The sequence below is a fragment of the Neopelma chrysocephalum genome, unplaced genomic scaffold, assembly GCF_003984885.1.
Source record: "Neopelma chrysocephalum unplaced genomic scaffold, ASM398488v2 Primary Assembly neopelma1_124, whole genome shotgun sequence".
In the NCBI taxonomy this organism is placed as follows: domain Eukaryota; kingdom Metazoa; phylum Chordata; class Aves; order Passeriformes; family Pipridae; genus Neopelma; species Neopelma chrysocephalum.
The window spans coordinates 440060-467746 of NW_020897786.1; the positions used below are offsets into that span (position 1 = coordinate 440060).

At 51.4% G+C, this 27687-nt stretch overlaps 1 protein-coding gene across 2 annotated transcripts; it reads right to left on the reverse strand.

Annotated features, from left to right (window-relative positions):
- TRIP4 (thyroid hormone receptor interactor 4) lies at positions 1-27687 on the reverse strand. 2 transcript variants are annotated; one of them, XM_027698037.1, is made up of 13 exons: positions 27560-27687; positions 26554-26720; positions 26198-26334; positions 23880-24113; positions 23228-23306; positions 21136-21265; positions 20591-20806; positions 20138-20264; positions 19234-19421; positions 18151-18275; positions 17703-17794; positions 4329-4431; positions 1-243 (listed from the first exon to the last, which is right to left on the reverse strand). In XM_027698037.1, the coding sequence occupies exons 1-13, from the start codon at positions 27643-27645 to the stop codon at positions 176-178; spliced, it is 1752 nt and encodes a 583-aa protein (XP_027553838.1). In that variant the 5' UTR covers positions 27646-27687; the 3' UTR covers positions 1-175. The 2 variants fall into 2 exon arrangements, with proteins under 2 accessions (XP_027553838.1, XP_027553839.1); XM_027698038.1 differs by lacking the exon at positions 1-243 and having other exon boundaries at positions 19292-19421.

A 27687-nucleotide genomic window follows, 5' to 3' on the forward strand; every position in this document is an offset into this window, starting at 1 on the left:
TTGGTGAAAACACATCTCTTTTAATGCTTTTGGAATACAACAGATAGAGCAATACCTAAAAGCAATCTGGGATCATGGATCTGTCTTGCACCTGCTTTCCGGAGCCAAGGACCACGCTGGCACTTTTTGGAGGCAACCGGGTGCTTCGTGGGAACCGGTGCTGCTCCCCTGGCGCTCACCCCACAGCTTTCTGCTTCATTAACCCCTTCTTCGCTCCCTGATGGATCTTTGCATCCAGTTTCCCTGTAAAGAGAGGATTAAAGAAAAAAAACCACAACAAACCCTCATCACTCTTTATTTTTAAATGCTATTTGCAATGCAAATGAGCTGGAGGCAGCGAGGTCTCCTAGTTAGTGTGTTCCTGTCACATCCAATTATCCTGCTTGAGGAGCCAGGCGTTTCCAGCCACCGCGGCCTCCTCCGCAGGCACGACACCGAGGAGCCGGGGGCAAGCGTGTCTGACGCGGCCAAGAGACGCCAGAGAGGGGAAAATTCAGCGAGGAGGAGAGTAAATTAACATCCAGCACTCGCCTGCCACTACCAGGGGGGAACTGATCCCTGTGCTCGCCCGCGGGACGTGTGTTGACACATCAAGCACCGTGTCTGGGACATGTTTCTCCACGACGTGGCCAAAAGCCGGGCTTGGGGACAAGAAACCCTCAGCTTGGGGACGATGGTGCAATGGGCACCCAGTGTGATTGGGACAAACACTCTCTGCTGCCAAGTGCCAGGTTGGTGGCCTCCAAGGCCACCAGCTGGGAGGGCTGTGCTGCCTTTGCCACCTCGGCCAGGAACTCTGGTGGGACCTGGAGCAAACACTGCCTCCCCTTGTCCTTCACAGTGCCTTGGCTGCCAGCTTTGCTTTCCCACCTGGGAAAGGGGCAGGACATCAGGATGTGGGATTTGGGGAACTCCTGCATCAGAAGCCAGAAGCCAGGCACAGTGAGCAAGCCAGGAGTGTGATGAGCTGCTTTGGAGGAGTGTCCCCGTCCCCTTCTTCCTGCCTGTAAAAAAGCCAGGATGCTCCCGCTCTCCCAGGCAAAGCTCCTGCAGTTCCCAGAGAGGCTGTGCCAGCGCCATTTACCTCCTCTAATGCCATGTCTCTCCAGGAACCCATTTCTCTGCTGCTCCCCTGCATCTTCCCATCTTCCAAATGCCAGCCTAGGCCTATCTCTGTAGCTGGGAGTAGGGACGGGGCTCCAAGGCGTTGCAGAAGGCAGCAGCAAAAACTGCAGGCCCCATCCTGAGCTGGGGAGGGTGGCCCCAATCTCTGGGGAGCATTCCCAGCATCCTCTAGGAGGAACATCGGATCCACTGCAGGCACACCATCAGGAGAGGAGGCAAAGGGATCAGAGTTCCATCTCAATAGAAGATAGAGTCCATCCCAGCCAAATCCCAGTGATGTGGATGGAGCTGGAGCTGGCAGTACTTCACCCTCAGCATCATCCTTGTGGGATATCAAGCTCATGGATGAAGCACAGCCCATGCAGTCCCTGGGAGAGCTGTGTTGCTTCAACCCAGGTACAGCACATCTGTGGTGGGGACAAGATCCACCAAGCTCCAAACAAGTTCTACTTTGGCCACTGCTCCAGAAACAGCCAGTAAATGCCCATGTGCCTGAGAAGCAGGTACTTCTCCAGCTCAACAAAGAGGGTTTGCAGGTCACCGTGCAACTGACCCATAAACTGAAATGCAGCTTGGAATCTGATCTGGGAGATCCTCCATCCCTTTGGCCACCTTGGAGAAGAATTTCCCCACCACCACCTAAGCTGGGGAAGAAGCCCCCTCCTTGCAATGGCTGGACACTGAGCCAGCCCATCTGGACACGACGTTTCCGACCAGCCTGTCCCCACACCGTGTGGGGGTTGGCAGGAAGAAGGCAGCGAGTTCCCACTCTCTCCATGCTCTGATCCCCTGCCCACCTAACACTGTGCCACCAGGGCTGTCAGCGTCCTATTTCACGTGTCTGCCTGCTCCTCCTGGACCCCAAAACCATCAGGAGGCTCCTCTGCTCTTCCAGCTGGCAAACATCACACACCACAGAGGTAACCTTTAAGAAAAGGCTAAAAATAAGGCAAAGCCCCAGGGTCCCCGGCTCTTTCCGCTCAATGATTTAAGGCCGATCTCACACACCGTGTCCCTCCGCCCGCTCTTCCAGCCGCTGGCTGTTGGAGGGAGGTTTCTCAACGATGTTTCAGGGAAGCTTAGCCAGGATTCAAGGAAAACTCCGAGAACAGCCAGTGAGCTTTGTCCTCATGTGCTAAAACTATGCGGGGATGTGTTTGGGGACAGCCGCACTCCCAGATGCAACAGAAGCACTGTGCCCATCCCTTCCACACAAACAATAACCCTGGAAGCAAAACCTGAGCCACATTAGGGGTTTTTTCCCCCATTCCCTGGCTGCTAGAAACAACTAATTTGCAACGGAGAAGCATCCGGATGTCATCGCGGCGAGGTCCATGCTGTTATCTGGCAAGGAAAACTGCTCTGGCTTGGCTTCCCAACAAGACAAACTGGCATTTTGTCATGGCTTGAGCCAGGTTTCAAGGAGACCAGGGCAGCCAGCGAGCCCAGGTGGGAATGTGAGCCGGCACCTTCTCTCTGCTCTGCTTCCAGCTGGGAGAATTAAGCTTCTGCCTGCCTGGGATGCAATGCCAGCTCCTATTAAAACAGCGCCTTGCCCGATGAAAGGTCAAAGGCTTCCCTGCTCCTTCCCTAGGCTGTCACAAATATCACCCAGACGGACCATGTCCCTTCCGGGGGGTGAACATGCAGCTCCACAGTCCTCTCGCGCTGCTCCCATGACAGCTCCTGTCGGGATGGAGGGCAGGGAAGGCTGGGCCAGCAGCAGGAGCACAGGCAGCTGCCAGCACAGCCGGCTTCCTTCCAGGCTGTTAGACTGATCCTTCTCCAAGAAGGGAAGTGTCACAACACAAAGGAGACGATGTGACAGATGGGGAGGGGACTGGCAGCACCTGCACCCGGCGAGGCAGACGCGCACAAGCCGGTCATCCCGTGCTCACCCCGCATGGCAGCATCCCCTTCTCCTATCCCTGGATGATTGGAGGCAGATGTGGGAGTGAAGGGGCACGAGAGAGCCTAGACAAGAGCAAGGAGAGGTTGAAACAAGTTAAAAAAAGGATGCAGTTTCTCCAGCATGCAACAGCCACAAGGATGTTCTCCCACAGCCAAGATGTTTGCATCCTTAATAACTCCTGCCTGCTCACTGGCACTGGGAATGACCCATCCAGGGGGAGGACTGAATGAGATCCAAATGCTGCAGCTCTCCAAGTATCGCTGGTCACCATTGCCTGAATGCACCTCCCAGGTACTGCCCCAAAAGGCAGAGAAGAAACCAAATGGTTTTGCAGGAACACCCCAACACTCAGGGAGAAACTGAAGCTGTGGGAGAAAGGTGCTTCCCTGAGCAGAGAAGAGAAAAAACTTCAAACCCAACAAAAATAACCCTACCCTGTGCTTCAAAAGCCCTTATTAACCAGTCCTGAGAAATCCCACCGCTCCTGCACCCCAGGTAACTACTCCCAGAGATCCACACGGCAAAGGAGGGAGAACACCCAGGTGTCAGCTCTGCTAAATAAACAGCCAAGACTGTTCCTGCTTCTGCTGCTTTTAGCCCGTCAAATTAATTTTTCACATCCCCTGCAAGCGTGTGCAGTGCCTTCCCCAGGCTGTGTGGTGGGGAGGCTGCTAATAAGGCTGGAGCTGACTGCGGGCTCCCCAGCTGCCGCATCCCTCCTCCATCCTTTTTACGGCAGCGGGCAGGAATAACTGGCAGCCTGCGGAGGGGCTGGTGGCTCGTAAAAGGGACCAACGACACTGGCAAGCAGAGCACGGACAGATGCTGCAGCGCTTCCCTGCCAGCTCTGCCAGGACATCCCAGCCTGCTGGCCTCTGGATGGGGAACATCCATCTGGCCCTGCAGCTCTTGCTGTTCGAGCCCTCATCATCAGGGGCAAGAGGGCGATTTGGAACTACAGGACAAGGAGGTCACGTGGATCCACCAGGGCATTGCTGCACCCTCTTGTATCCCAATCCAGGCAGATCAGCCGCCGACACAAGCACTCTGTGACTCCCCAAGTGTTTGCAGAGGCAGGAAGAGGCAAATATTTGGAGGCAAGCAACATCTGGGGCAAGGGGAACCGAACACAAAAAAATATTACAGATGTATTCGAGCCATTAAACAAACACCTCCAGATCAAAGAGCAGAGGGCAAAGGTTGGGAACTCATCTGGCAAAGGCAAGCCAGGGTGCCAAGGGGAGCAGGCTCCAAGGGCCGATGGGGCAGCTGGGGAAACTTTACTACTTACAGATTTTGTGTTGTCCTTTGATGGGAAACTTCACAACCATCTCCTGGGGATCAGTGCAGATAAAGACAAATGGAGATCCGGACTCCTGGCTCAGGTCTGGATACTGCGAAATACAAGGAGACACAGGGAACAGAGTCAGGGCGGCTGCACAGGCATGGAAAGAGCTCAGCGGGCAGGAGTAGAGGGATCTTAACCAAGACATGGGTTATATTGACGCTGTAGCAGCTCAGACTAAATCACTTCAAGAACTTTTAATGAAAAACCCCAAACAATTGCAGGTTTGGGTGTTATTCAGAGAGCCCTTCACTCAGCCTTTTCCCACTGCGCCTCTGCCAGAGTTTGCTGCATTTTTGGATCCACTCACCCTGGCTGCTTCCAAACCCCTTTCAACCCCCTTCAGCACTGACCTGTGTTTCCCTTGTGGTTTCACACTTGACTTAAGCTGATCAGAAACGTGGTATGTTGACAGGGAAGTAGTCGGGGCCCTGCCCTCTCCAGCCTGCCTATTCACTGGGACAGGCTCAGGACTGATTTTCAGCCTGATGCATTCCCTGGAATGTGGGTATCCCCACCTGGTCAGAGGCAGCACAACAGCACCTCAACCAAAACAACCTGTCAAAACCAGCTTGAAGATGACCACCAGAAGGTTGGCCACCTCCAGCTGACCCAGCTACAGATATGTCCCCAAATCTTCCCCACAAAGCTTAGTCCAGACACAAGGATTTGAGATTTGCAGAGTGTGCACTGTCCTCCTGTGGGACACACAGCCCTTGAGATTCATCTGCATCTAAAGGGTGAGCAACACATCTGCAACATGCCAAGGTGATGGCTCGGAGAAGTCAGCTCAGGGCTGGCTCTGCGCAAGGAGTCTACAGAGGGATTTCACCACGATGAAGACATGGGGGAATTATATAGGAAGAGTATAAACAGATTATAGAATCATAGAAGCATTTAGGTTGGAAAAGACCTCTAATATTGTTTCTCTCATTAACCATGGGGAAGAAAAGGAGAAAAAAACCTACTTCATGCAGGAAGTGCACCAAAATCCTGACTGGCTGCAGCTCAGCCTTGCTGGCATTCAGAGGTGAAATGCAAAACAGTAATAAAAAATGTATATTCCAACACTCCCCTCAGATTGTCCACAAGCTGCAGAACTGATGCTGACAGGCGCAGAGGCAAGGGTGTGCCACGAAGGTGCTCCAGCCCAGGAAATACTGCTCAAACAGACTGCGGAAGTGGTTTTCCTTCCATGGGAAAACTGTCTTCTCTTTTCTTCCTGCCCCCCTGCCTTCCCCAGGCAGATCTGTCAAGGCTGCTGGAGGGGACAGGATGCCAGACCAGATGGAGCTGCGTGTCCTGGCAAATCCCCCATTTGTTACTAACAAATGACTCCTAGGCCGAGTGTTTGAAAAGCTCTCACCGACCTGCCAAGATGAGTTTGGATTTGCCCTGGAACAGCTGGACATGGAGAGGGAAGCAGGGAGCGACCTGCTCTCCCTGTGCTGCAGTGGGGTTTGGCAGCACTGCCAGCGGTTAGGGGGGATTTACAGAAGCCCAACACTGGGATTGGATCAACCAGGGAAAGTGTTTCCAACCCCTCTCATTTTACAACAGCGTGTAAGGTCTGTGGACTGAGTATGACAGAGATGTAGGGGCACTCAGCTGCTCTGTGCCGCAGCGTGCTGGGGGGGAAGAGTGCCCTGATCCACACCGCATGCCGATGCCCCGCTGCACCAATCTGGGCTTGGACAGGTTTCCTCCTCTTTATTTTTTTTTGGCTGAGTCACCTTACTTGACTTGCTTCCACTGCTCCATGCCAATGCCAAGGATTTTCATTTCCCATCTGCAGGGAAGGAGGATCTTGGAAGGTTAGAAAGAGCCAATGTGAATATCCCGGCCAATGCCTGGAGAGTGCGAAATGCTGGCGCAGCTTTATCGCTCTCGGCATCATGCAGGTGATTGGCAGTACCTCCATGGCCACATGACCTGAGGTATCCAGCAGCCTCTGTGTCACCACGGCCTCCAAAGGTCACTCCATAGACTGAAGGGGCATAAGGGATCACCCAAACCTGTCCACAGAGGTGGGCCATCCCTGCTCCACTACAACTCATAGTTGGGTGTCCAGGATCAGTGTGTAATAGAGGTCCTATGCCTGGAGTGCAGCTGCTTCCCAAATCTCCTCAGCCACCATCTCCCAGGTGGACCTTGACACCACTATGTCCCCCTCACACGGCTTACAGCCCCCAGCCAGGGAACATCCCCCAAAAAGGGACCCTGCCTTCAGCAGTGAAGGTAACAGCCAGGTTGGCTTCTCTACTGACAGCTTTCAATCCAAAGCCAGGATTGAAGGATCAAGCCTTCAGCTCCAAGAGCTTCCAGTTCAATCCAATCCCAAGGCCAAGGCGGATGCCACAGCTGCGACTCGGGTTCAGGCTTCCACACCACAGCCTTTCATCTTCGCTCCCAGGGTATGTTTCTGTCCCTGTGCCAAATCCTTTCGTGTCCTGCATTTTAAAAAGCCTCGCTCCTTCCTCTGGCATCTTAGTCCCAGGAGGCAGGGAAGGAGCCCCTCGTCCAGCCCCTGCATTTAAGGCTTCCTATTGTACCTACCCTGGAAACCTCTTATCCCATCCTGCTGAACAAGAAAAGCAGAATATTCCTGCCTGCTGGAGCTGAGAAAGAGCCTTAACCCTTTCCTCTGCTTAGAGTCAGGATGCTCCCAGGTGAGGAAGTTAAGGGTGAGCCCTCACGACATAATGAGTCAACCCAACAGCCCAGCTCTCCTCCTTCCCCAGTCCCTTCCATGACCTAATTCCATTCATTCATCCCACAGAAATACAGGGAGCTCCACTCTCAGTGGAGATGTTGCCACCAAGACACCAAACACATTCACCTCCATTACATTTTCGGCAGCTGCCCAAGTGTCTAACAAGTAAAAAACGTCCTTTCTCAATGTTTTTGTTGGGAGAGGTCAGTAGAGTCGCTCTACAATCTGCAATGCCAGAAGTTTAGGAGACGGAGAACAAATTTATTCCCAACTACTACATCCCACAGACAGTGGTCACTGCCCATCAGCACTTCAGCAAATTTGAGGCTTGGAATAAAAGCCCAAAACCCACATGGAGTGTGGCAGGGAGAGAGGACAGAGCATATCCTGTCATATTGGCCAGGCTGGACGGGGCTTGGAGCAACCTGGTCTAGTGGAAGCTGTCCCTGCCCATGGCAGGGGGTGAAACAAGATGGGCTTTAAGGTTCTTCCAACCCAAACCACTCTGGGATTCCACGATCCCCAGTAAAGAGGATCTGCAACAGCAGTTTTTCAAATAAAAGGCCAATTCAGAGGGACACCATGCTCCCTCTCCTCTGGCAACTGAGAATCAAACCCAGCCAGGAGTCTGATGGGGGATGTTCCCTCTTAAATTCAATGGTACTCATCATTCTCATCTTGAGGGTGTTAACAAAACAGGTGCTGGTACTCTAGGCTTGATGTTGCCTCTACCTGGAAGCAACTCTGCATTTAGGAGAAGGTGGCCTCAACAAATACAGTCCAGAGGCCAGGTTGTCTATCAAGAAGGAACAAACTCACCCTCCTGCAATCCTGCAGATGAGCAGAGAAGCTTGAAAGAGGGGGGTTATGCAACGTAAAATGATTCAGCTTCCTCTCAGACCTTCTGCCACCTCAGAGCCGGCTGGCGACGAGGCAGCTGGGAGGCTGTGGGCTCCGTGGGCTGTGAAGAGCCAGCACAGCTTTACCAACTGCTGCTCCTGCCCACTGCTTCGCACTGAAAACCCCACGAACGTGCTCTACACACTGGCGTCCACACAACCACCACCCTCCTTGCTCATCCCACCACTCCAGTTGGGCTTCGATTTGCTGCTAACAGGTCTGTAAGATCCTGGCTGTGAGGAGATTAGCTGGGAGGGGAAAGAAAAGCAGATCTCAAGGGCTTAATGCATGCAGGAAGAGCTCGAGGTTAAATGTAGCTGGAAAAGGGAGCTGAGGGCTGGGCTCCTCTGAAAACTGGCCACCAGGCTCACCCTCACACCAGAGCCAAAGCTTTGAATGTGTATTAAGTGGCTATCAGATGTCCCCAACAGCCACCTCGCTCAAGCTGCAGGCAGGGCTAATTGCTAATGAATGTTCCCTACACTTCGTTTTCGCCATCCCTTGTCTCCCATCAGCAGCTTGTCAGCACCAGGAATAGCAGCAGGGCTGCCAGCCTCCCGTTCCACAGCCCACAGCAAAAGAGCAAAGGAGGGGACGAGCCAGCTCGGAGCCAGCAGAGACACAAACCCACCTTCTCTGACAGCTGAGAAAAAAAAAACCTCTTGCTATTTTTTTCCCCCTACACCAATCTGTTAAATACTTTTTTCCTGATTTGGGTAAAGCTTGCAGTGGGATGCCAGGGCCATGTAGGGTCACTGGTACCAACGCAGCGTTCGGGACCCTAAGATCGCCCTGATTCCGTCTTGGAAAAAAAAAAACTTGGAGAAGGGCCGTCCCGAACCCCTGGATTTCTTCACCCCTCTCCAATAAGCTGCGTTGGCTTGAACCCGAGCGCCGTGACCCGAAGGCAGGGGAATGGAAAGAGCCGAAAGAAAACGTGCTGGGAGGAAGCCAAACCATCACTAACGAGATGAGCTCTGCTCCGGCGCATCCGAGGCAGGAACAAAGGCACCGCGTGCAGGGAGCAGCGGCTCCGCCAGCACAAAGCCCAAACACTGCCCGGCAGCTCCGTTAGCGACCTTTTAGGAGCATCCTTCGTTCTCATTAAGGCCTCGGGACACAAAGGGAGACAACGGGGCGGGAACAGCCCCGGCGTTTCACACACGCCTGCCTATGGAGCCCTGAATGCAGCCGGAGCTCTCCTCCGCTCCCCGTGCCCGTGGAGCACATCCCGGTCAGCCCGAGCGGCGGAGAATTGCACGCTGGAACCTGTAGTCCTTCCCCGGGGCACTACCACCCTCTCCATCTTACAGCTGCCGGGGGTGGCCGGGGGCACCGGCAGTGAGGAGGGGGTTGAGATGCTCTGCAAGGTTCATAATGGAAAGGGGTGAATCATTTTCCTGGCGTGGCTCCTCGGTGAACAACAGGGAAAACACGGCTCGCTCTGCCAGGCAGTGCCGGGCCAGGACACCAGCCTTCATTTCCCTGCTGCTCTCCAAGAGCTTCGGAATAAAAGAGGCAGCACTGGAAAGCAACGCTGTCTGGAAAGAATAAAAGCAAGCAGAGCCCATGTGTTGGCAAGAGAGTTCACCATAAAACGCATTCAAAGGGAAAAAAAATCACCCTGGCGGAGACGACATCCCCTCGGAAAGAGCAGGGCTGCTGGAACCAGCAGGGGCAATAAATCACTCTCCCCAGCAGGCAGGAACACGCGCTGGGCTCTTCCCGGGCGCTGGAGAAACCCCTTGGCCGTGCGCAAGGAGAGCAGTGGGATGTGAGGCTTCCCCAGGGAGCACAACTTCCTTCACCCCGTTTTCTTGGTGATTTGTGGGAGAGGCGGATCCGCTCTTTTTTCATGCCTCATAAGCTTCATCGCTGTCAGAGCAACGTAAGAGGTAATTAACTACTAAACAGCCATTTTCTCCTCCTCTCTGGAGGGAAATTGCTCACCATCCAGCTAGAAAATGCTTCTTTAGTGGTTTGCAAACGGGAAAAGAAAGTTGGTAGTTTCTGGGGACTGAGAGGGGTGCTGCGGCCAAAGAAGGGCACTTACAGGAACACCTGCACCGTGGACATGTGGATCCAGGAGAAATAGAGCCATCAAAAATGAGAGAGATGATGCTTAACTGGATGTTAAGCCACATCCATCCTTGTCACTTTTCCAAGGAGAGTGGTGTTGGAGCATCAGTTTCCTGTCTGTTGTTTCCACAGCAGTGGTCTCCATCATCTCTTTGCAAGGACATTCCTTTTGGCGGATTATCCAGCCAATTTTCCCAACCCAGCCTTCACCCTGAGCGCTCCAGGGCACCTTCACCCAAAGGTAACACCCAACGGGGAACAGCAGACCCAGCTTTGCAACTGCTCTGTGTCACCTCCTGACTCAGCCCTCCAGTTCTGGAAAGTACTTGCAGAGCACCAAGCGCTTCAATCCAAGCTTTGATCCCCCTCATGACATGGTTTTGCATCACACTTCCAAACTCTAAGAACATTTTCAAGCATCATCTTTTAAGGACCTGCTCCCTCTGCCTCAGCACTCAGCTTTTGGCCTGTGAGAAATGTAACATTTTCCTAAACAGAAAGCCTAAAGCAGATCCAGCTTTCTAGAAATGCCAAATTTTCTAGCTTGAGGCAGAAACATCCAGAACATGCACCCAAGGAACACTACAAGCTGTCCTTGGCCACAGAAGAGCTCAGGGATGCAGAGGAGCCACTCCACAGCGGCTGGGATACACATCCATGTTCAATCTGAATCAACGGAATGGGAAAAGAAGGAAAGAAACCAGGATCACAAAGAAATCCAAACAAAAGCCGGCAGCCAAACTTTTGTTTGAAAGCCTGTCAGGTCTAGACTGCAACGTGTGAGGAAGGAACAGCTCGAAACCACAGCTGCTAATGGTTATGGATTTGGCAATCAAAATGTCTTTGTTAAAAAAAAGAGAAAAAAAACTTAACTGCCTGACTATTGAGGTTACAAACCGCAGCCTTGATGCATTGTTGCAGTCAACATCCTCCCTGCTGTTCCTGAGCGCTTCCAGCTGCTGCTGGCAGCTCGTGTGCTGGCACACGCTCCCTGCGCCAGGATGCGCAAGGAATTCTGTGAGCCGGCCTTCCTTTCCCCTTCTTCCCACCATGATGCCTGGCAACCCTTGTCTGCTCTGCCCCTTGCACGCCTGGATGGTACACAACCAGCTCCAGGCACAGCAGGCCGGGATCGCCGCAAGATCCTTCCCCCCGGCCGGGCGGATCCATCCAGTGGGTGTTCTCCGCCTCCCAGCCCGGAGCCCCGGCTCTCATCCTGCTGTTCCTACACCACAGGCTGTACTTTGATTCGAAGGGCAGGGGAAGCAATTAAAACGTAATAAGTAATAACAGGACTTTGAAATGTAGATTTAATGTTCCAACTCGTGCTGATGCACTCCGAGCAGTCTGTCCACGGGGAGACCCCGAGGACTCAGCGGTGCCGGCAAACGTTGCACCCCCCGGCTCTCCCTGAACCGGCACCGCGGGACCTACAGCCACCAACACCCTGGTGCGGCTCAAATCCCAGCCCGAGACAACACCCGCCCATGCTAAACCCTGGAAGGGCTGGAGATGTTTATAGAGCGCCTGACAACTGGTCTGGGAGAAACTGGGTGGACCTAGAAAAATATTTGGGAGGGTACAAGGCCGAAAGAGCTGTTTTATCCCCCCGTGCCAAGGAATGGCCGAAGCAGGGGTAAGCTCAGCTCCAACACAGACCCAGCGCTCGCACCCTCACCTAGACCTGGCAAGGAGGAGGAAAAGGCAATGGGGAGGAGGACACGATGGGGAACCAGGGCACCTGCCTCTGGCACAGGCAGCTCACAGTGCCTGCTGCATACAGTCAGACAACTTCAAGCAGCTTCACAAAGTCCTGTCATAAATCAGAGCTGGGAAGCACAGGGGTAGGACACACACAAAAGAAGTTCGGAAAACCCCAACTTTGGGAACACAGCCTTGCACAGAGAAGGCACCACTCTCCCTGGTTCCCTTGGACAGCCGCCACTCCGTGCAGTGACCCTTGCTGCTGCTCCCTGAGGAGGTGTGACCCGGCAGCTGCTTCCAGGATTGATTTAACACAACAAACGGGATGGGATTTCTCACAGGACCAGGACATGGAGCGACTAGTCTGTTCAGGGTTAGGGAATCGATGACATGCAGAGTCCGTGGGTACATGCACGGTGAGGGTTGTATTTTGGAGCTGATCCCCAGCATTGGAGGTCACCACGGAAGGGGTGGTCACAGCTAGCCTAGCCAGGGAGGCTGTGAGGCACTCAAGCAGCAGCCAGGCCTCAGGTCAGTTTTATCTAACCCTTGGTTTCAGGATTAAATAAAAACCAAACACCGAGAAGGCAGCAAGTCTCAGTGACCAAATCTGAGAGAGGGAAAAGGCCCTGCCAGCTCGTGAGTAGTTTGCTGAAATGGTAGCAGAGGCTAAGTCCACAGTCATCATTAATTAAGTCATATGCTTCAGCCTTGGCTTCACTTTTTCCCTTGGGTCTAGGAAACCAGAGGAGAGGGCAAGCAGGCCTCTATCATTCGATTTCTTTGGCATGTTAATGCATTCCTAAATTAATCATCATCAAGTGACAATCTCTCCTTCATCTTAACAGCCTGAGCAGTGGCCTGAGCAAACCTGCTAGCGTATGTGAGGCAGCTGGAGCCTCAGAAGAGCCTCTGATGAAAACCAAAGCACTTCCCATACGGAAAAACTCCCCCATCTCTTACCCTCTCTAATCCAAACCAGCTGTATTCCTGCTCTGCTCCCAGAACCACGAACCAGGGGGCTTTGTGGGGTGAGAACCCAAACTAAAGAGATGCATCACCCTGCGAGCCAGCCTAATCCACCAGTGGATCTGGCATCAGGCTATGTGGGAAAGACAAATTCAGCTCAGGAGAATGCAGGGACCTGTAAAGTTCAAAGGCCTTTCATGGGTTGCAATCATTAACAGCCACCTAGACTGCTCCAGGAGGAATCTGATCTAGTTAAAAATCTTTCATCGGGAGAGGTGCCTCAGGAATGAGAAGGCAAATATCCCGGTGGAGGGGGTGAGGAAGGTGCCAGGACAGCCCCAGCACCGCACAAACAGGCACTTGTCTCACTCAGAGCCTGCACTAAGAAACCTCTCCTTCAGGGAGAAGGTCCCCATAAAAAGTCTCTATGTATTTATACTGTTCTTCGAAGTACACGTCAGTGTCTATGTTTGTGTTTCTCCCTCTCATTAACTCCTTAGGAAAATATTCCCAGCGGGCTATTGTTCCTTTATTTGGAGATAATCTAAACAGGCACCTTCTGGAGGCTAAATATAGAAAGTCTCTACCCTTCTCCACTCCTATTTGAGGATCTAAACTGAGTCCTGTACACTGGGCACCTGAGTCTCATGTTTTTTGCTGTTCTTTTCACTGGAGAGGGAAGAGGAGGCCAAGAGATTAAATCCAAATTTCCTGAGAGGGAAAGCTGGAGCTATTTACATGATAGTTGCAATCTCGTGGCACTAAAATAGCTTTGCCATGTTCCCCTGTGCTGATTTAAGGACACTAAGTGATCACCTAGAAATGAAAAATAAACACTTAACTCCCATCAAACATAATTACCCAATATTTCAGCCTGGGATAATAACTACAGCCAGATATCATCATGTGTGTATGCCTGGACTCAAAATAAGCCCAAACACACCTATCAGCCACCAAAATAGCAGCAGGAAACGTTCTTTTCCCAGTTAAATAGTCTCTCGGATCAAAGTCATTAGCAAAATGAACATGGACTTCAGAGCACATTGAAATGGCATCAGTGTAAACACTTCCCCGCTGACTTTAGGGCTGTGCCAAGCCCTGCCTGCCCCATTGCACATATCCCGAGTGGGTGCTGCTGAAGTCACCAACACCTCTGCAGGAAAAGAAGGGCAGCTCCTCGCTTGGCTCAAGGTGTCGGTGACGTCAGCCCCGGAGCAAGGAAAAGCCGTCGTCAACACTCGGATCTCCACGGGGGGAAGAAAGTTTCCAGGTCACCTCTAGCACCGAAAAGTGTAACAAAGGGATCATTCTGGTCTCTACCAGGAGTTTTTGGGTGGCTGCCAGGGAGAGAAGGAAACGAGCTCAGAATGCGCTCCGAGGAGGGGCAAGATGTGTAAAGCTCAACTGGAAATCCTGAGATTTCAGAGGGATCTCCTGGCACCAGGCAACCAGGGCTGAGTTCAGGAAACAGCTCCTGCTTCGGTCCCCTGCAGACAAGGCAGATGACACCGGACATCTGGGCTGGACTTTCCTACCCAACAACAGCTTCTGCTCCTAGAGCTGCTTCAATCCAGAGATCAGAGCTCTGAGCAGTAAACCGAGGTGTAAATAACCTGATCGAAGTGCTGTTTTATTTTCCACGTGGGAGAGACCCAGAGGAGCTGATTTAACTAGTTCATGCAGTAAGCAGCACAACTGGGATTAGGGCAATGTCACCTGACATGCCACTAGTCCTTATCCCAAGGACACCTCTGCTCCTCCTCTGCTCCCTACCAGCTACAGCACATCAGATCCTGTTCCATCATCGCTTCCTACACGACCCTGAAAATCTGCAAACCACCTCAGCAATGTCAGACAGGCCTCAAATACTGCAGGTAGGGCAGAGGTAGGTAGGACTGAGCCCTCTGAGGGGTGATGCAAGGCCAGGCTTACATGTCCAGTAAAAATGTGGATAAATAACCCCTCCCTGACCATAATGCAAGCGCTCAGGCAGGGAATGGGCCTGACTCTGCTAGGGCATTGTTGCTTAATTTTGGTTTTTCGAGCACAAGTGTAAAAAAAAATAAAATTAAATGAAGATAATGACAGAAAAATACCAGCAGGGAGCCACAACATCTTCATTAGCAACCTGAGAGAGGATGCAAACAGCAGGGAAATTAAATCTGCAGACAGTGCTAAACAGGGAGTGGGTGAGAGCAGCGCTGAGAGAGAACAGGAGAGAGACAGGAGGGACAGGACATGGAATCACAGAATCACAGACTGGATCGGGTTGGAAGGGACCTTCAAGACCATCCAATTCCCCCCCACTGCCATGGGCAGGGACACCTTCCACTAGACCAGGTTGCTCCAAGTCCCGTCCGACCTGGCCTTGCACACTTCCAGGGATGGGGCAGCCACAGCTTCTCTGGCCAACCTGGGCCAGGGCCTCACCCACTCACAGCCAACAATTCCTTCCTCATGTCCCATTTAAGCCTGCCCTCTGGCAGTGGGAAGCCATTTCCCCTTGTCCTGTTCCTCCAGGCCATTCCCCCTTGTCCAAAGTCCCTCTCCTGCTCTCTTGGAGCCCCTTTAGGCACTGGAAGGCGCTTTAAGGCCTCCCCAGAGCCTTCTCTTCTCCAGGCTGAACAGCCTCAGGACCAAGAACAGACCCAAGACCAGGAAGAGTCTCCCTTGCCAAGGGGAACAAATGGTCACAAGAGTCAAACCAGCCTCCATGGCTGCCAAAAAAGGCTGGACCACCATCAAAACACCATGAGCAAGCCAGGGAACTATTTCACCCTTGGGAGGTGGGTATAACCTGCAAGCATGGTTCACCCTGCACTTGTGAAATGATTTCTTTTGGAACATGCAGGAGCTTCAAAAAGGAGGTGGTGAGGAGGAGAGGTGTGAGTCAAAGCACAGTGCCTGGAAAAGCTCCGCGGCGGCTCAGTCCCCGCGAGGTCTCTGCTCTGCATCACCTCACTTTGCCTGCTAACACACCTCTAGGAAATATCCCATGTTTCTGCACACCAAAAGTGGGGAAAACACATCATCTTCCTTCCCTCTCCCCCTGAGGCACAAGGGATCTTTGCACACCGGGAACTGGCTGGATCACGGTGCTGACACGCGGTTCCTGATGAACCTGGGCTGAATCACCCACGTGATCAACAGGGATTTACTCCTCCCAGAGAGATCCAACTCGGATTTCTGAGCTGGCGCTGCACACTTTGTCATCGTGCTGACATTTGCAATTAAATTCAGCTCAGCTTCCTTCACATGCACTTGCTGCTCATGAGAGCCCACAAAACCAGACACTTCCTCATAAAGCAACTGCAGAAAGAGGCTCAGATCTCTGGATTCAAGCTTACCAGTGAGGGAAATGAACACTGCTTAAAGCAATCCTGGGAAAAAACAGACAAAACCACCGTAGAAAGGCAAGAAATTAGGAGTTATAAGTAGTTTGCAATGTGGGAGCAGCAAAAAGCCAGTGAAATATAGCCTGGGAAGTGCCATGGCATTGAGGAGAGAGGGGAATCTCTCACTAATAGGGTGGATAATGGTGCTCCTTCTGGAATACACTGCTCTTCCTCCAGTGCCTCTGTGGCCAAGCAGTGCCAGCAAACTGGGAGAGATTTCCAGAGAACATGGCTAATATTGTGAGGATCCTCCGGGGGAGGATTAAAAGCCAGTTACCTACAGCGTAATTCCCAGATCAGAGATGCTGTCACAGTCATTCTACCAATGTCTGGAGAACACATCCACAAAGGAAGAGGAGGAAATGTGAGTGAGAAAAGTACTGTGAGAGATCAGGATGTATTTCTTTACCACTGTTAACAGACAGCAGAAGATGGACAAGAATCTCCATTTAAGACCAAACTGTAAATTAGTGGATGCTACAGAAGACAATCTGTACACTGGCCCCAGTGTCCCTTCCTCTCTCTCTCCCAATGCTTGTTCCCATACAAGAGTCCTGTAGATTTCATGGTATTCCAGTCCCAAAGCTCCCTCTGCTGCTCGTACTCCAACCTCTCTGCCTTTCTCCCATGACTGAGACACAACCTCACCAGGCTGTGTCCAGGCATCCCTTCCTTCCCTTTTTAATGGTGGATCTAACAGTTACCAGGGTCTTCTCCCAGTCTCCATAACCTTCACAAGGTAGGAGTGGCCTCACAAAGCCACCTGCCAACACTCTTAGCACATCTGGAGGCACAGCACCATCACCCATGCACTTGTACGGATTTCTTTAAAGAATCCCAATTTCAACCTCCCTTCACTACACATAATCCCTTTCCTCCTCCTTGAACCCTTCTCTGGGATCTCTGGGAGATCTTTGCTGGTGAAGCCTGAGGTGAAGGCAGCCTTGGTACCTTAAACTTATCCTGTCCCTGGACACCAAATCACCTGCCTCATTGAGAAAAAGGCCACTTAAATGTCCCTTGACTCCATTGGGAGCCCACTGTACTCTCCAGTGTCCCTCCTTCCCTGTATCCATGGGCTCTGGATGTCCTCTCTGCAGGGTCTCCGTGAAGACCATGTGGCTCTCCTGTTCATCCTCCCTGGTGGGCTCACCTCCTCCCACAGCTCCTTCTTCTGATGCCCCAACCAGAGCACAACTCACAACTCACCAGTTGGGCCAGTGTGATGCCACCAGCGAGGCCATTGTGACCTCCAGCTCCAGGAAGAAGCACCGGGCAGATCCAGCAGCTACAGACCACGATGCCTCTGCATGGGCCACCCTCTCCTGTACCAGGGCAGGTGATCCCATTGGCACCGCAGGGCAGGGATAAGGTCCTATGGCACAGCACCACCACGGCTGCAGAGTTTTCCATGTTTCCAAGCTGTCTTGAGTTTCCAAGCCCCTTCATGTTCTCTGCCACCCCAAATCTCTACTCAGTGTCTTCTCCAGAGGTGAGTTCCACCACTTTAAAAGTCTGATGGTTAACGCGAGCTTGGAAAGGGTTATTTGCTGTACTCACCTGCTCCTGAAATTGCTCTTGTGATAAACAATCAGTCACGTCCACGCAGCCCAGGAGGCAACCTGAGGGATAATCGCTTGGAAATTCCACATCTGCAGCAAAAGAAATATGTCTTCAGGGGATTCACATCCCTGCACACACAGGTGGGGTCTTCCAGCCCCCTGTGCCCTTCCCTCTCCTACATGCACCTCTGCTTTTTTAGGCACAAGAACACATACAGTGATTTTAACAACTTGTGCTTTTACCAGCTCAGGATCTTCCCCATGATAGGACTAAGACTGGGAAATGTAATTTTATATACAGCTTTCCCTGCTTCTGACAGGAACGCAGAAAGGATGAAGAGAAATTCAAGACCAAAAGGTTAAAAGCAAAGCAGAGAGGGATTTCTGACACTGCTCATTACGTGGCTCAATGTACCAAATCATTCCAAGATCCAAGGAGAGTTCACCTTTCTGGAGCAGCATTCTGTAGGTGGCTTCCAGTTCAGAGATTTCCTGAGGGGAAGGTCTTTTAGCAGTAGCTGCAATCCACAACCTCCCTCGATGAGATGTGTACCAGGTTCTGCCCTCCACCCTAGAGAATGGAGAATTTTGGACTAAAATTCCAGCAGAGATTACCCACATGGACATATTTTTCAATCAAATATACCCAATTCCTGCTGCTAAGCTTTGCCCTGATTATCCCAACTCAAGCAATGTGCCAGGACCACGAAGAAAAGCTGACATGGGCCAAAAATGACATCACAAATAAAGCAGAGCACGTCCTCATGGCTGGAGAGGACATCAATTCCCAGCAAGGCCAGCACATGGGCAGCACATGGGCAGGACAATCTGCTCACACAATTCCCTCACGAGCTCCAAAAGTCACACAGAGCAATCGAGAGAGCACTAAGGGACCAGGCATCTGCATGGAGCAGTCAGTGGGGGATCCTGGAATTCTGCAGCTGTACTGGAGCGGCTCCAGCATCCCCAGAACACCTTAAGATTTACAGTATCTTTAGTTTGGGAAGTGAAAAGGCTTTGCTCTCTAAAATGAAAAAATTCAGTGGAGGGAAAAACGCTCAGGAAGATTCTTTGTTCTCCATTAACAGAAGGAGCTTCTCTTGGTACCTCGATTCCCAGCCCACAGGGGGAAGGCAGTGCCAAGGGGAATGTGTCTGGTTGGTTTTTGTTAAACATGGTGCCCTTGTTGCCTTCTATATAAAGGCCAAAAAGACCAGAATAACATATTTTACACTGTCAGCTTCTTTGCTTTTCAAATTCCACACAGGTATGCCCCAACTACAGCTGAGAAATCTCAGCCTCTCTCTAAATTCACGGCGTGGGAAGAAACTTGTCCCTCCCAGGTTAGATACTCGCCCAAAAAAATACTCTCCAGCTCCTCAAACCATTAATACACAGGAAGAGGAAGCACAGGTTCCAAACCTGGAGCTATCACAGCTACCAGTGACTGCACAAAGCCAGTGGGTCCACAGAAGAGGAACACAACTTTCCATCTCCCCTGGAGTAGGAGCTGCCTGGGACACCTTCACCTTTTGATTCCTCTCACGAGCAAGGAAGCCCAAGGCTGGTGCATGCTGAGGCACCAACCATCATCTGAGATCTCCAGCAGCTCTCGATCCTGAATCCGCAGCCTGTTCCGCTCCAAGCCAGACTCACTCTCAGCATCCATGGAATGAATATTTTTCCTTTGTGGGAGCAAACCAGTTTGGTCCACCCACTAGAGAGGGTTCAAAAGAAACAGGAAAAAGGTTAGCACCTCTCGAGGAACAATGTGTATCAAGTGCAAATCCTATTTGGAGTTTTCCTTCACTTAAGGACAGAGGCATTACCCTTATGCCCTTTGGTAACGGAATCTGGCAGAACAGGCTTCAGAAAATAGAGCTGAAAGGGTAACAAAGCCTTATTCTGACTCTGAGAAATTGTTGTGTATTCCTGAAAAGGAGGCAGGAGGCTAAAACTCCCATAAACCAACATACCAGGAGCAGGAAATAGAGCAGGGCATTGGCAAACCTTCTCTGACCCAAACTGAAATGGCCAATGAGGGACACAGAGGAGGAAAGAGGGGGTGAAACACAAGGGGAAAGAGGGGGAATGGCTTCCCACTGACAGAGAGCAGGGTTGGATTGGATATTAGGGAGAAATTCTTTACTGTTAGAGTTGTGAGATGTTGAAACAGGTTGTCTAGAGAAGTTGCTCCATCCCTGGAAGTGTCCAAAGCCAGGTTGAACAGGGATTGGAGCAACCTGGTCTAGTGGAAGGTGTCCCTGCCCACGGCAGGGGGTGGAAAAAAATAACGTGTAAGGTCCCCTCCAACCCAAACCATTCTGTGATCCTGTAGGGTACTAACAGACATGCTAGAATTGAAAATTCTTAAGCTCAACGCTCCCAAAATGAGTCATTACTCCGAAATAAATCATTTGAACCCCCACTGACCAAAGGAGCAGGTTGGAGGAGACGGGGATTCACCAGAACACCAGAATTCAGCATTGCCTTTGCCCCTGAGTTCCCTCCTGGCTCGCTCAGAGCACCACGATTAATGGCTTCGATGGTCTCATCCAGCCTGCAAGCACAAACAACAGCCATGAAAATTCCCTGTTTCCCCAGGCAATGTCTCCTTTCTCCACACACGAACGTTCTGATCCAAAGCGGTTTTTCCCCACCTCCCTCAACTAAACAATTTCCTTGCTCAGTCTGATTTCCAATTTGAACAGTCACTCCTCTCTACCACAGAAACTCAGCTTGGTGTGAATTTGAGCTGAATTGGTTCTGTTGAGACAGGCCTTCTGCAACACCTCTTTCCAGGGCAGCTTTAATAGACATATCAGACCACTATCCCTGAGGATTTTCACCTCCCTGCTCTTGGGCAGGTTGCCAGTGTTCACTCACTTGCTGTGGTACTCAGCCATGCTGTTGTCCTCCTCCAGGATCTGCCGGCCCGCAAAGTCAATGGTGATTTTTTTGGCAAGCCGAGAGGCGTGGCGCAGCTCCCGCAGCTCCTGCTCTCTCTTCTGGAGAGCTTCCCTCTCCTGCTTGGACAGCCACTGGTTGGAGTCTGTGGCAAAATAATCTGACTCGTCATCAATGACCTGGGTTCGCCGCACGCTGTGAGGAGCAACCAGCACGGCAGAGGATGAGCACAGTGGGAATAGAGCACTGACCACCCCAAACCTGCCACTAACCTGCCCCAAACCTGCCCTCCAATCCGCTCCTGCCTGGTCTCTCCAGAGAGCTGGAATTACAGGGACACAAAGAAAGGACACCCAAATGGGATCCGCTCCAGGGGCTCCCTCTTGTTCCACTAAACACCATCCTTAAGGTGTCTACGGCTGCAGCCCGGGTTTCAGAAGGAATTCCCAACATTCCTGCAAAAGGCAGCTTGCCTGAAAGGCCACTTACGCTATTTCATGACAGCCTCTCACCAGGTACCTTACCTTGTCCTGTCAAATTCCAACAGCTTGTCTTTGTGCTTCACAGCCATCTCCAGGCCTGCTTTGAGTCTCGCTTCCTGGCGAGGCAGCAAGTCCTTGCTTATGGCATCCAAATTCCCTGAACTTTCAGCACCTGAGATAGAAAACACATTATAGCCCTGCAGTTGGTGAGTTCAAGCCCAGTTTGGGTGGGCCAGGCTGCAGATATGCCCCCTAAACCCCTAAATGCCATCCCAGAAGCTAAAAGAACAACCTTGCACCAAGACCAGCATCTTTCCAAGGAAGTTGAAGCCCTGATTTTCCCTCGAGCCCATTTCACAGACTCCTTCCTTGGAAGAGGAGAAAGCATTTAAATACTACAATGACAAGGTCTGGGTACAGTTTAGAGAGAAGCTCTTGGTCTTTGATTCTCCTTCACCCCTCCCTAACAATTTGGGCAGTCAAAATTCTGTCCATCACCAACCACAGGCCTTGAGTTACAGAATCATGGAATGGTTTGGGTGGGAAGGGACCTTAAAGACCATCTCAATCAACCTCTCTGCCATGGGCAGGGACACCTTCCACTAGACCAGGTTGCTCCAAGCCCCACCCAACCTGGCCTTGAACACTTCCAGGGATGGGGCAGCCACAGCTTCCCTGGGCAACCTGTGCCAGGGCCTTACCACCCTCACAGAGAAGAATTTCTTTCTAATATCCAACTTGAATCTCTCCTCTTTTAGTTTAAACCATTCTTTTCTGTCCTATCACTCTGCTCGTCTACAAAGTCCCTCTCCCTCCTTTTCATAAGCCCCCTTTAGGCACTGGAAAGGGCATTACGTTCTCCCCAGTGCCTTCTCTTCTCCAGCAACCAGCTTTTTTAGGAGTCCCCTCCTAAAAGCCAAACCCTCCCCTACACGTTGTTACCCCCACAAAGAGCCTCTTGCCCAGGACTAATCAGTGCCAATTCCAGGGATGTCCAGAGCCTTCTGCCTTGCTGCTGTTTGTGCCTCTCACAAACTACATCCTCCCCCAACACACAGGTTCTCCAGCCCAGTTGTTGCCAGAGATGGAGAAATCTATTCCCAGCAAATGCTGTTTCTTCTTAACCTTCCTGGCAAAGGCCCCAAACCCAACCAACCAAACAACAGGGAACAACAAAAAACCCACAAAAGGTTTGCCCCAAAGCCCCAATGGCACAAACCAGTATATTCCACCAGGCAGGCAAAGCCTTTATTCCAGGCAAACAATTGTCTGTGTTTCCCTGTGGTCACTGATCCACATTTTTTCACTCCCAAGACAACAGGAAACCACGTTCCAGCTTTTACCTACACAGACAACAAAGCAAGAGCTGGCAGGGGCAGGAGGGAGGAGAGATCAAACTGGTAAGGAAAAGGATCTTGAAGTACACCAGGATTTCTACAGGCAGGATATAACATCCCAGCTCTGTGACCAGCTGGTGTTCACAAGGACTTCCAGGACCTCCTGCAACCTCAGCAGCTCTAAGGAGAAGAAATATTCCCCCATTTCTTCAGCAAAGTGTATTTTTCCACCAAGAACACCACGACCTTGGCTGCATTTCAGCTAAACTCAGACAAACATCCCCACAATGCACAGGTCTTCGCTGGGACACTGGGTATTACTTCCTCTTGCTTGTCTTGGCTCTGTTCCTATTTTTAGCTCCCAAGATAAGTGTTAGACAAGAAGAGCCATTAGGAAATATTAACCACCACCTCTGCAGACCCAGCACATCAGACAGCAGCACTTCATCTTCCACAGCACACATTCCACAGGAGACTTATCCTAATTTTCAAGGACTGATACAATGATCCAGTTCATGTGATTGATTCTGGAATGCCTAAGGAGCAGCCTTGGGGCCTCAGGGTAAGGACATCATACACTGCCATGTGACACTTGCAGTTGTCACCTCTGCTGAAGCCCAGGAGTGCTGCCAAGGCTTGCTGGAAAGATCCAAGGAGCCAACTTCCAATCCATCCTCTTAACACCCACCACAGACACCGGGAAGTAATGAGGGCAAGCAGCTCAGTGAAGTCTGAAGCAAATAACATGCACAAACTGACTGGATTCCCTCTATTCCAGGTATGGAATTGCTACTGACCTGCCATGAGCTTCTTCAGCAGCTTCTGGCTCTTGTTGGAGTCCCGCTGAAGAATGTCCTGCTCTTCTTTAGTGCACACCTAAGGAAAAAGAGGAAATGAAGACTTGGGAAGCCCAACAACAACCCTTAACTCAGAGGTGTTCTCTCCTCGTTGGCCACTGGGATTTAAACTGATCTTTCAAAGTAGCAACAAATCTGATTTAAAACATTTTGTCCACCCAACCAATATTTTCCTCTCACATGAAGAGGAATTTCCTCTCATCTGCCATCATTAACTTGCCCCCTTTCTCAAAAGGTGCCCTTTAAACAGAATACGGGTGTAACAGATATCCCAAAGGATTCATCTTGCACAAGCACTGAAGAAAAGTCAGGACACTGGCCTTGGCTGCGGCTCCTGCCCCTGACAAGGCAGCCAGGGCTGTGCCCAGGATGGGGCTGAAGCTTTGCAGATATTTTGGACACTGCTGTGATGCACAGGAGACTGACAGAAACCAGACAAGCTCCAAACTGATAATAAATGATGAGGGAAACCTCCTAAGAGGTTCCTTCCTGCACAGCTTTAGAACTTTGCTAGAGGAACTTCTATGTAAGAGGCTAATCCAGAAAACTTCTCCAGGTCCAAGCAAGGCAAAAAAACCCCCTGGTGACTCACCAGGGCCCCACAGAACAGGCAGGGCCCGGAGCCCTCCTGGGCGCAGACGATGCGCCCGCATGTCAGGCAGTTGTTGATGAGCTTGTGCTTCTGGCCCAGGCACTCACAGGCATGACGGCCTGGGATGAGCACGGCCAGCCTGTCCTGCCCCTCCTTGGTGTACAGGCTGACGTATTTGGGCTTCTTCTTACAGGAAATGCTACTGCTGCCGACAACACTGCTGCTCTCCTGGGCCTGGGGAAGCAAAAAAATAAACAAACAAACAGTGCTCAAAGTGCCAAACTGGCAGCAGAGAGTGAGCACTGACCCTCGGGCAGGTCAGGGGACTCACAAGTGTTATTCTGCCTCACTGCAAGGAAACTTGGACCAGACCCCAGACTGAACGGAAAGACAAGCTCAGGCCTGCCAGAAAAGCTCCAAGAATCCAAACAAATCAAGGAACAAGGATGTTGCTGATGCACTTGATGTTTGTTGCCCATGTGAGCTGGAGCTGCTCGGATCGAGGCTGCAGTAGCAGCTCACGGGGGCTTAACAGCTCCAAACAGCAGCTCAGCTACTTCCAGATTTATTCCAAAGATTATTTAGACTATGGCAATGCCCTGGGAAACCCTGTGTGTGCCTGTCCCAACACAGAGCTATTGGTGGCAGCAGGGCCACTGCATTCACAGCCAGGGCACCTCCCAGCAGCTTTCCCATGTCCCACATGGTACAGCAACCTCAGCAGAGGTTTTCTATGCACAGCAGGTTCAAGTATTGAGCTGCAAAATAAACTCTGCTCCTCCTTCTGAGACTTGGCCTCAGTGATTCTGGGATTCACCTGAGTTTCACTCTAGTGATGCAGCATTTCCAGTTCCCCCAGTAAAGCCTGACTGGTTTTAGTGCCACTGCCAGATCCAAACAGTGCCACCATGAAAAAAAACCAAAACCAGATAAAGTGACCTTGGTAGAGCTCTCTCACTTGTTTTCTTTTAATTTTAATTAAATTAGAGGATAACTACAGGGCAATGGAACACCAATATCCATTTTAACCCTTCAATTCAAAAACGTGGGGGTTTATCTTACAAACACTTTTACAAACACTTTGCAGCCTCTCTGCTCCAAAAACTTCCATTTAAAAACACAAATTCAAGTTCCACTCCTTATTCAGGTTCATCTCTGCCTCTCAGGGCTTGGATGCTGCTACAAAGAGTAGGTTGACTACCACAGAGGAAGGCAACTACTGCTTGTTGCACAGCCTTGTGCTGCTTGGAAAGAGCAGCATTTCTTGAGACTTAGCATTTCTACGCTCTTATTTTGCAGTTTCTTTCAGAAATATTTCAGCTGCCAATTCAAGTTTATTCAGCATGACTGGGAAGGTTTAAATACAGCAAGAAGGAATGTTCTATCCACTTGGTGGTTTCCTCAGTTCCCCACCGTCACACCTCTGCTTTAAAGAAATCCCTTTTATTCCCAATTACAGCCTCGACTTCCTTTGCCTGCTCTCTCATCCAGGCATTTGGGGGGAGCAAAATTCACCCTGACATGGATTTGCTGCCTGTTGATTATTTTACTCCCGATTATAGACACAAACATACATAAGCTTTCTCCCCAGACTACATATCATAGAATCGTAGAATCATTTAGGTTGGAAAAGCCTTACAAGATGAAAGTCCAACCACTAACCCAGCACTGTCATGTACCACAACTAACCCATGACCCCAAGTGCCTTTTGAACACTTCCAGGGATGGGGACTCCACCTGTACCAGTGCCTGACCAGCCTTTCCATGAAAAAAATTTCCCCAATATCCAACCTAAACCTCCCCTGGCACAGCTTGAGGTTGTTTCCTCTCATCCTGTCCCTTATTCCCTGGGAGCAGAGCCTGACCCCCACCAGGCTCCACTCTCCTGTCAGGGAGTTGGAAAAAGCATGAAGGTCCCTCCTGAGCCTCCTTTTCTCCAGGTTGAGCCCCCCCAGCTCCCTCAGCTACTCCTGATGCTCCAGACCCTTCCCCAGCCCCGTTCCCTTCTTTGGACACGCTCCAGCCCCTCGATGTCTTTCTTGTCATGAGGGGCCCAGAACTGACCCCAGGATTTGAGGTGTGGCCTCAGCAGTGCCCACCACAGGGGGACGGGCACTGCCCTGGGCCTGTGGCCACACTATGGTTGGCACAAGCCAGGTTCCATTGGCCACCTGGGCATGCCAGCCCCACATGTCCTGAATGCTCATTTCCACTTTCCAATCCCACCTTTATTGGTGTTTGATATTCCTTTTCCCAAACCTCAGGTTCCCAGCCTGCCCAGTCACCCCCAGCCACCCCAGTGTCCCCTCCATGCTCACCTTGGCCAGGTCCAGGGGGGTTTTTACCTCCTCCACATGTGTGCTGGGCTCGGTGTACGCAGGCATCTCCTGCTTGTTCCTGCCTTTGCGTTTCCCCTTCTTCCCTTGGTCTCCAGCCCGTGGCACTTCCAAAGCCTCTGGAAGTGTGTACAAGCACAGAGAGGCTGGGTGAGCACCAACAAGCGAAAGATGTCCCTGGACTCTACTTGGTGACTAAAAATGGGCTTCAACCTGTTCCCATGATCAGGAATGAGACCATTACCCATGCAGGGGTTCATGGCATACGATTCTTTATGAACACAACAACCCAGACAAGCTTATTGGAGACTTGGTTCCTTCTTCCCTGTGGCACTCACCGTCCTTCTTCCGATATGCTGGGAAAGGCTCAGATGGCAGCTGGGAGGATTTCCTCCACCTGGAAAGCAGCTCTTCCACAAACCAGCTCTTCTTCCCATCGGTGCCCTGGAGGAGGTCGATGACGTACTCCCGGATCTCGTCCTCATTGGTTATGGACAGGATGTACCTGCGAGGGGGAAAGGGGATAAACGTGGGTAAGGGGCTGCTGTTCTAGCTCTGATGCAGGAGTTTAATGAGACAGGTGTGTCATTTCTCTCCTTTTCAGGTCAGGTTTGTGGAGATTGTAGTAAGAGTTCCAACTCTGGCAGGGGTTGGAACGAGACGAGCTTTAAGGTCCCTCCCAACCCAAACCAGTTTGTGAAGGAGCAGGCAACTGCTGAAGAGTTAACAGTGTGTCTCCAAACCTCTGTATCCTCATGGAAATAATGTTCCCAGAAAAGTCTGGCAAAGTGCACCATCTGTCTCCAAGGACCTCAGGGGGGTTTCTGAAAATGGGTGGAGTAATTGGTAATTCAGGCAACTTCTCAGTGCTCTGACTTACTTTGTTAGTGATGTTCTAGAAAAGCTTAGGGGAGCACTGGTGACTTCCATGTGCCAGCAATGGAATTGCTTTTCCAAGATGAAACCTCAAAGATAAACTTGTAGGCTGCCCTGCTGACTGAAAAGCTGGCAGTATAAAATGCTGTCTTACAGGCGCTGTTTTCAATAGAGAATTCTCTGCCGAACCTCCATTTTCCCACCGAATACAGATATTCCTCAACTGCCTGGGGCCCCCCCATAAGAATCAGCCCGGAATTGTCCTGCAGGACAAGCAAACAAAGGCCTTTAAGTGTGTGATTCTGTGACCCCACATACCCCTCCCCGCCACCTCCCGCCCCTCCAGTGCCCCCACCCGAGGGACAACCCTGCGCACAGACCCCCGAGCGCTGCTCTGACACACTCCGTTCCCTCCGTGTTGGACCGGGGAGGGGTGTCGAGGGGCAGGGGGGTCCTGGCCACACTCACCTCACCACCTCCTCGCCCACGTCCAGCCCAAAGTCGCCCCGCAGGTGTTGGACGCACCAGGCCAAGAGCGCTCTGGGCGCCGCCATCTTTCGCGGGGGGCGGGAAACGGCACCGCACCGCCCGGCACC

Excerpts from the sequence above, each read along its gene's own strand:
- TRIP4 (XM_027698037.1), bottom strand. The coding sequence starts at position 27,645 with ATGGCGGCGCCCAGAGCGCTCTTGGCCTGGTGCGTCCAACACCTGCGG. Across the intron at positions 19,422-20,137 it reads TCCTCCAACCTGCTCCTTTG|TGGGTGGACCAAACTGGTTT; the intron begins GTCAGTGGGGGT and ends AACCCTCTCTAG. Across the intron at positions 17,795-18,150 it reads CAGAATGCTGCTCCAGAAAG|ATGTGGAATTTCCAAGCGAT; the intron begins GTGAACTCTCCT and ends CTTTTGCTGCAG.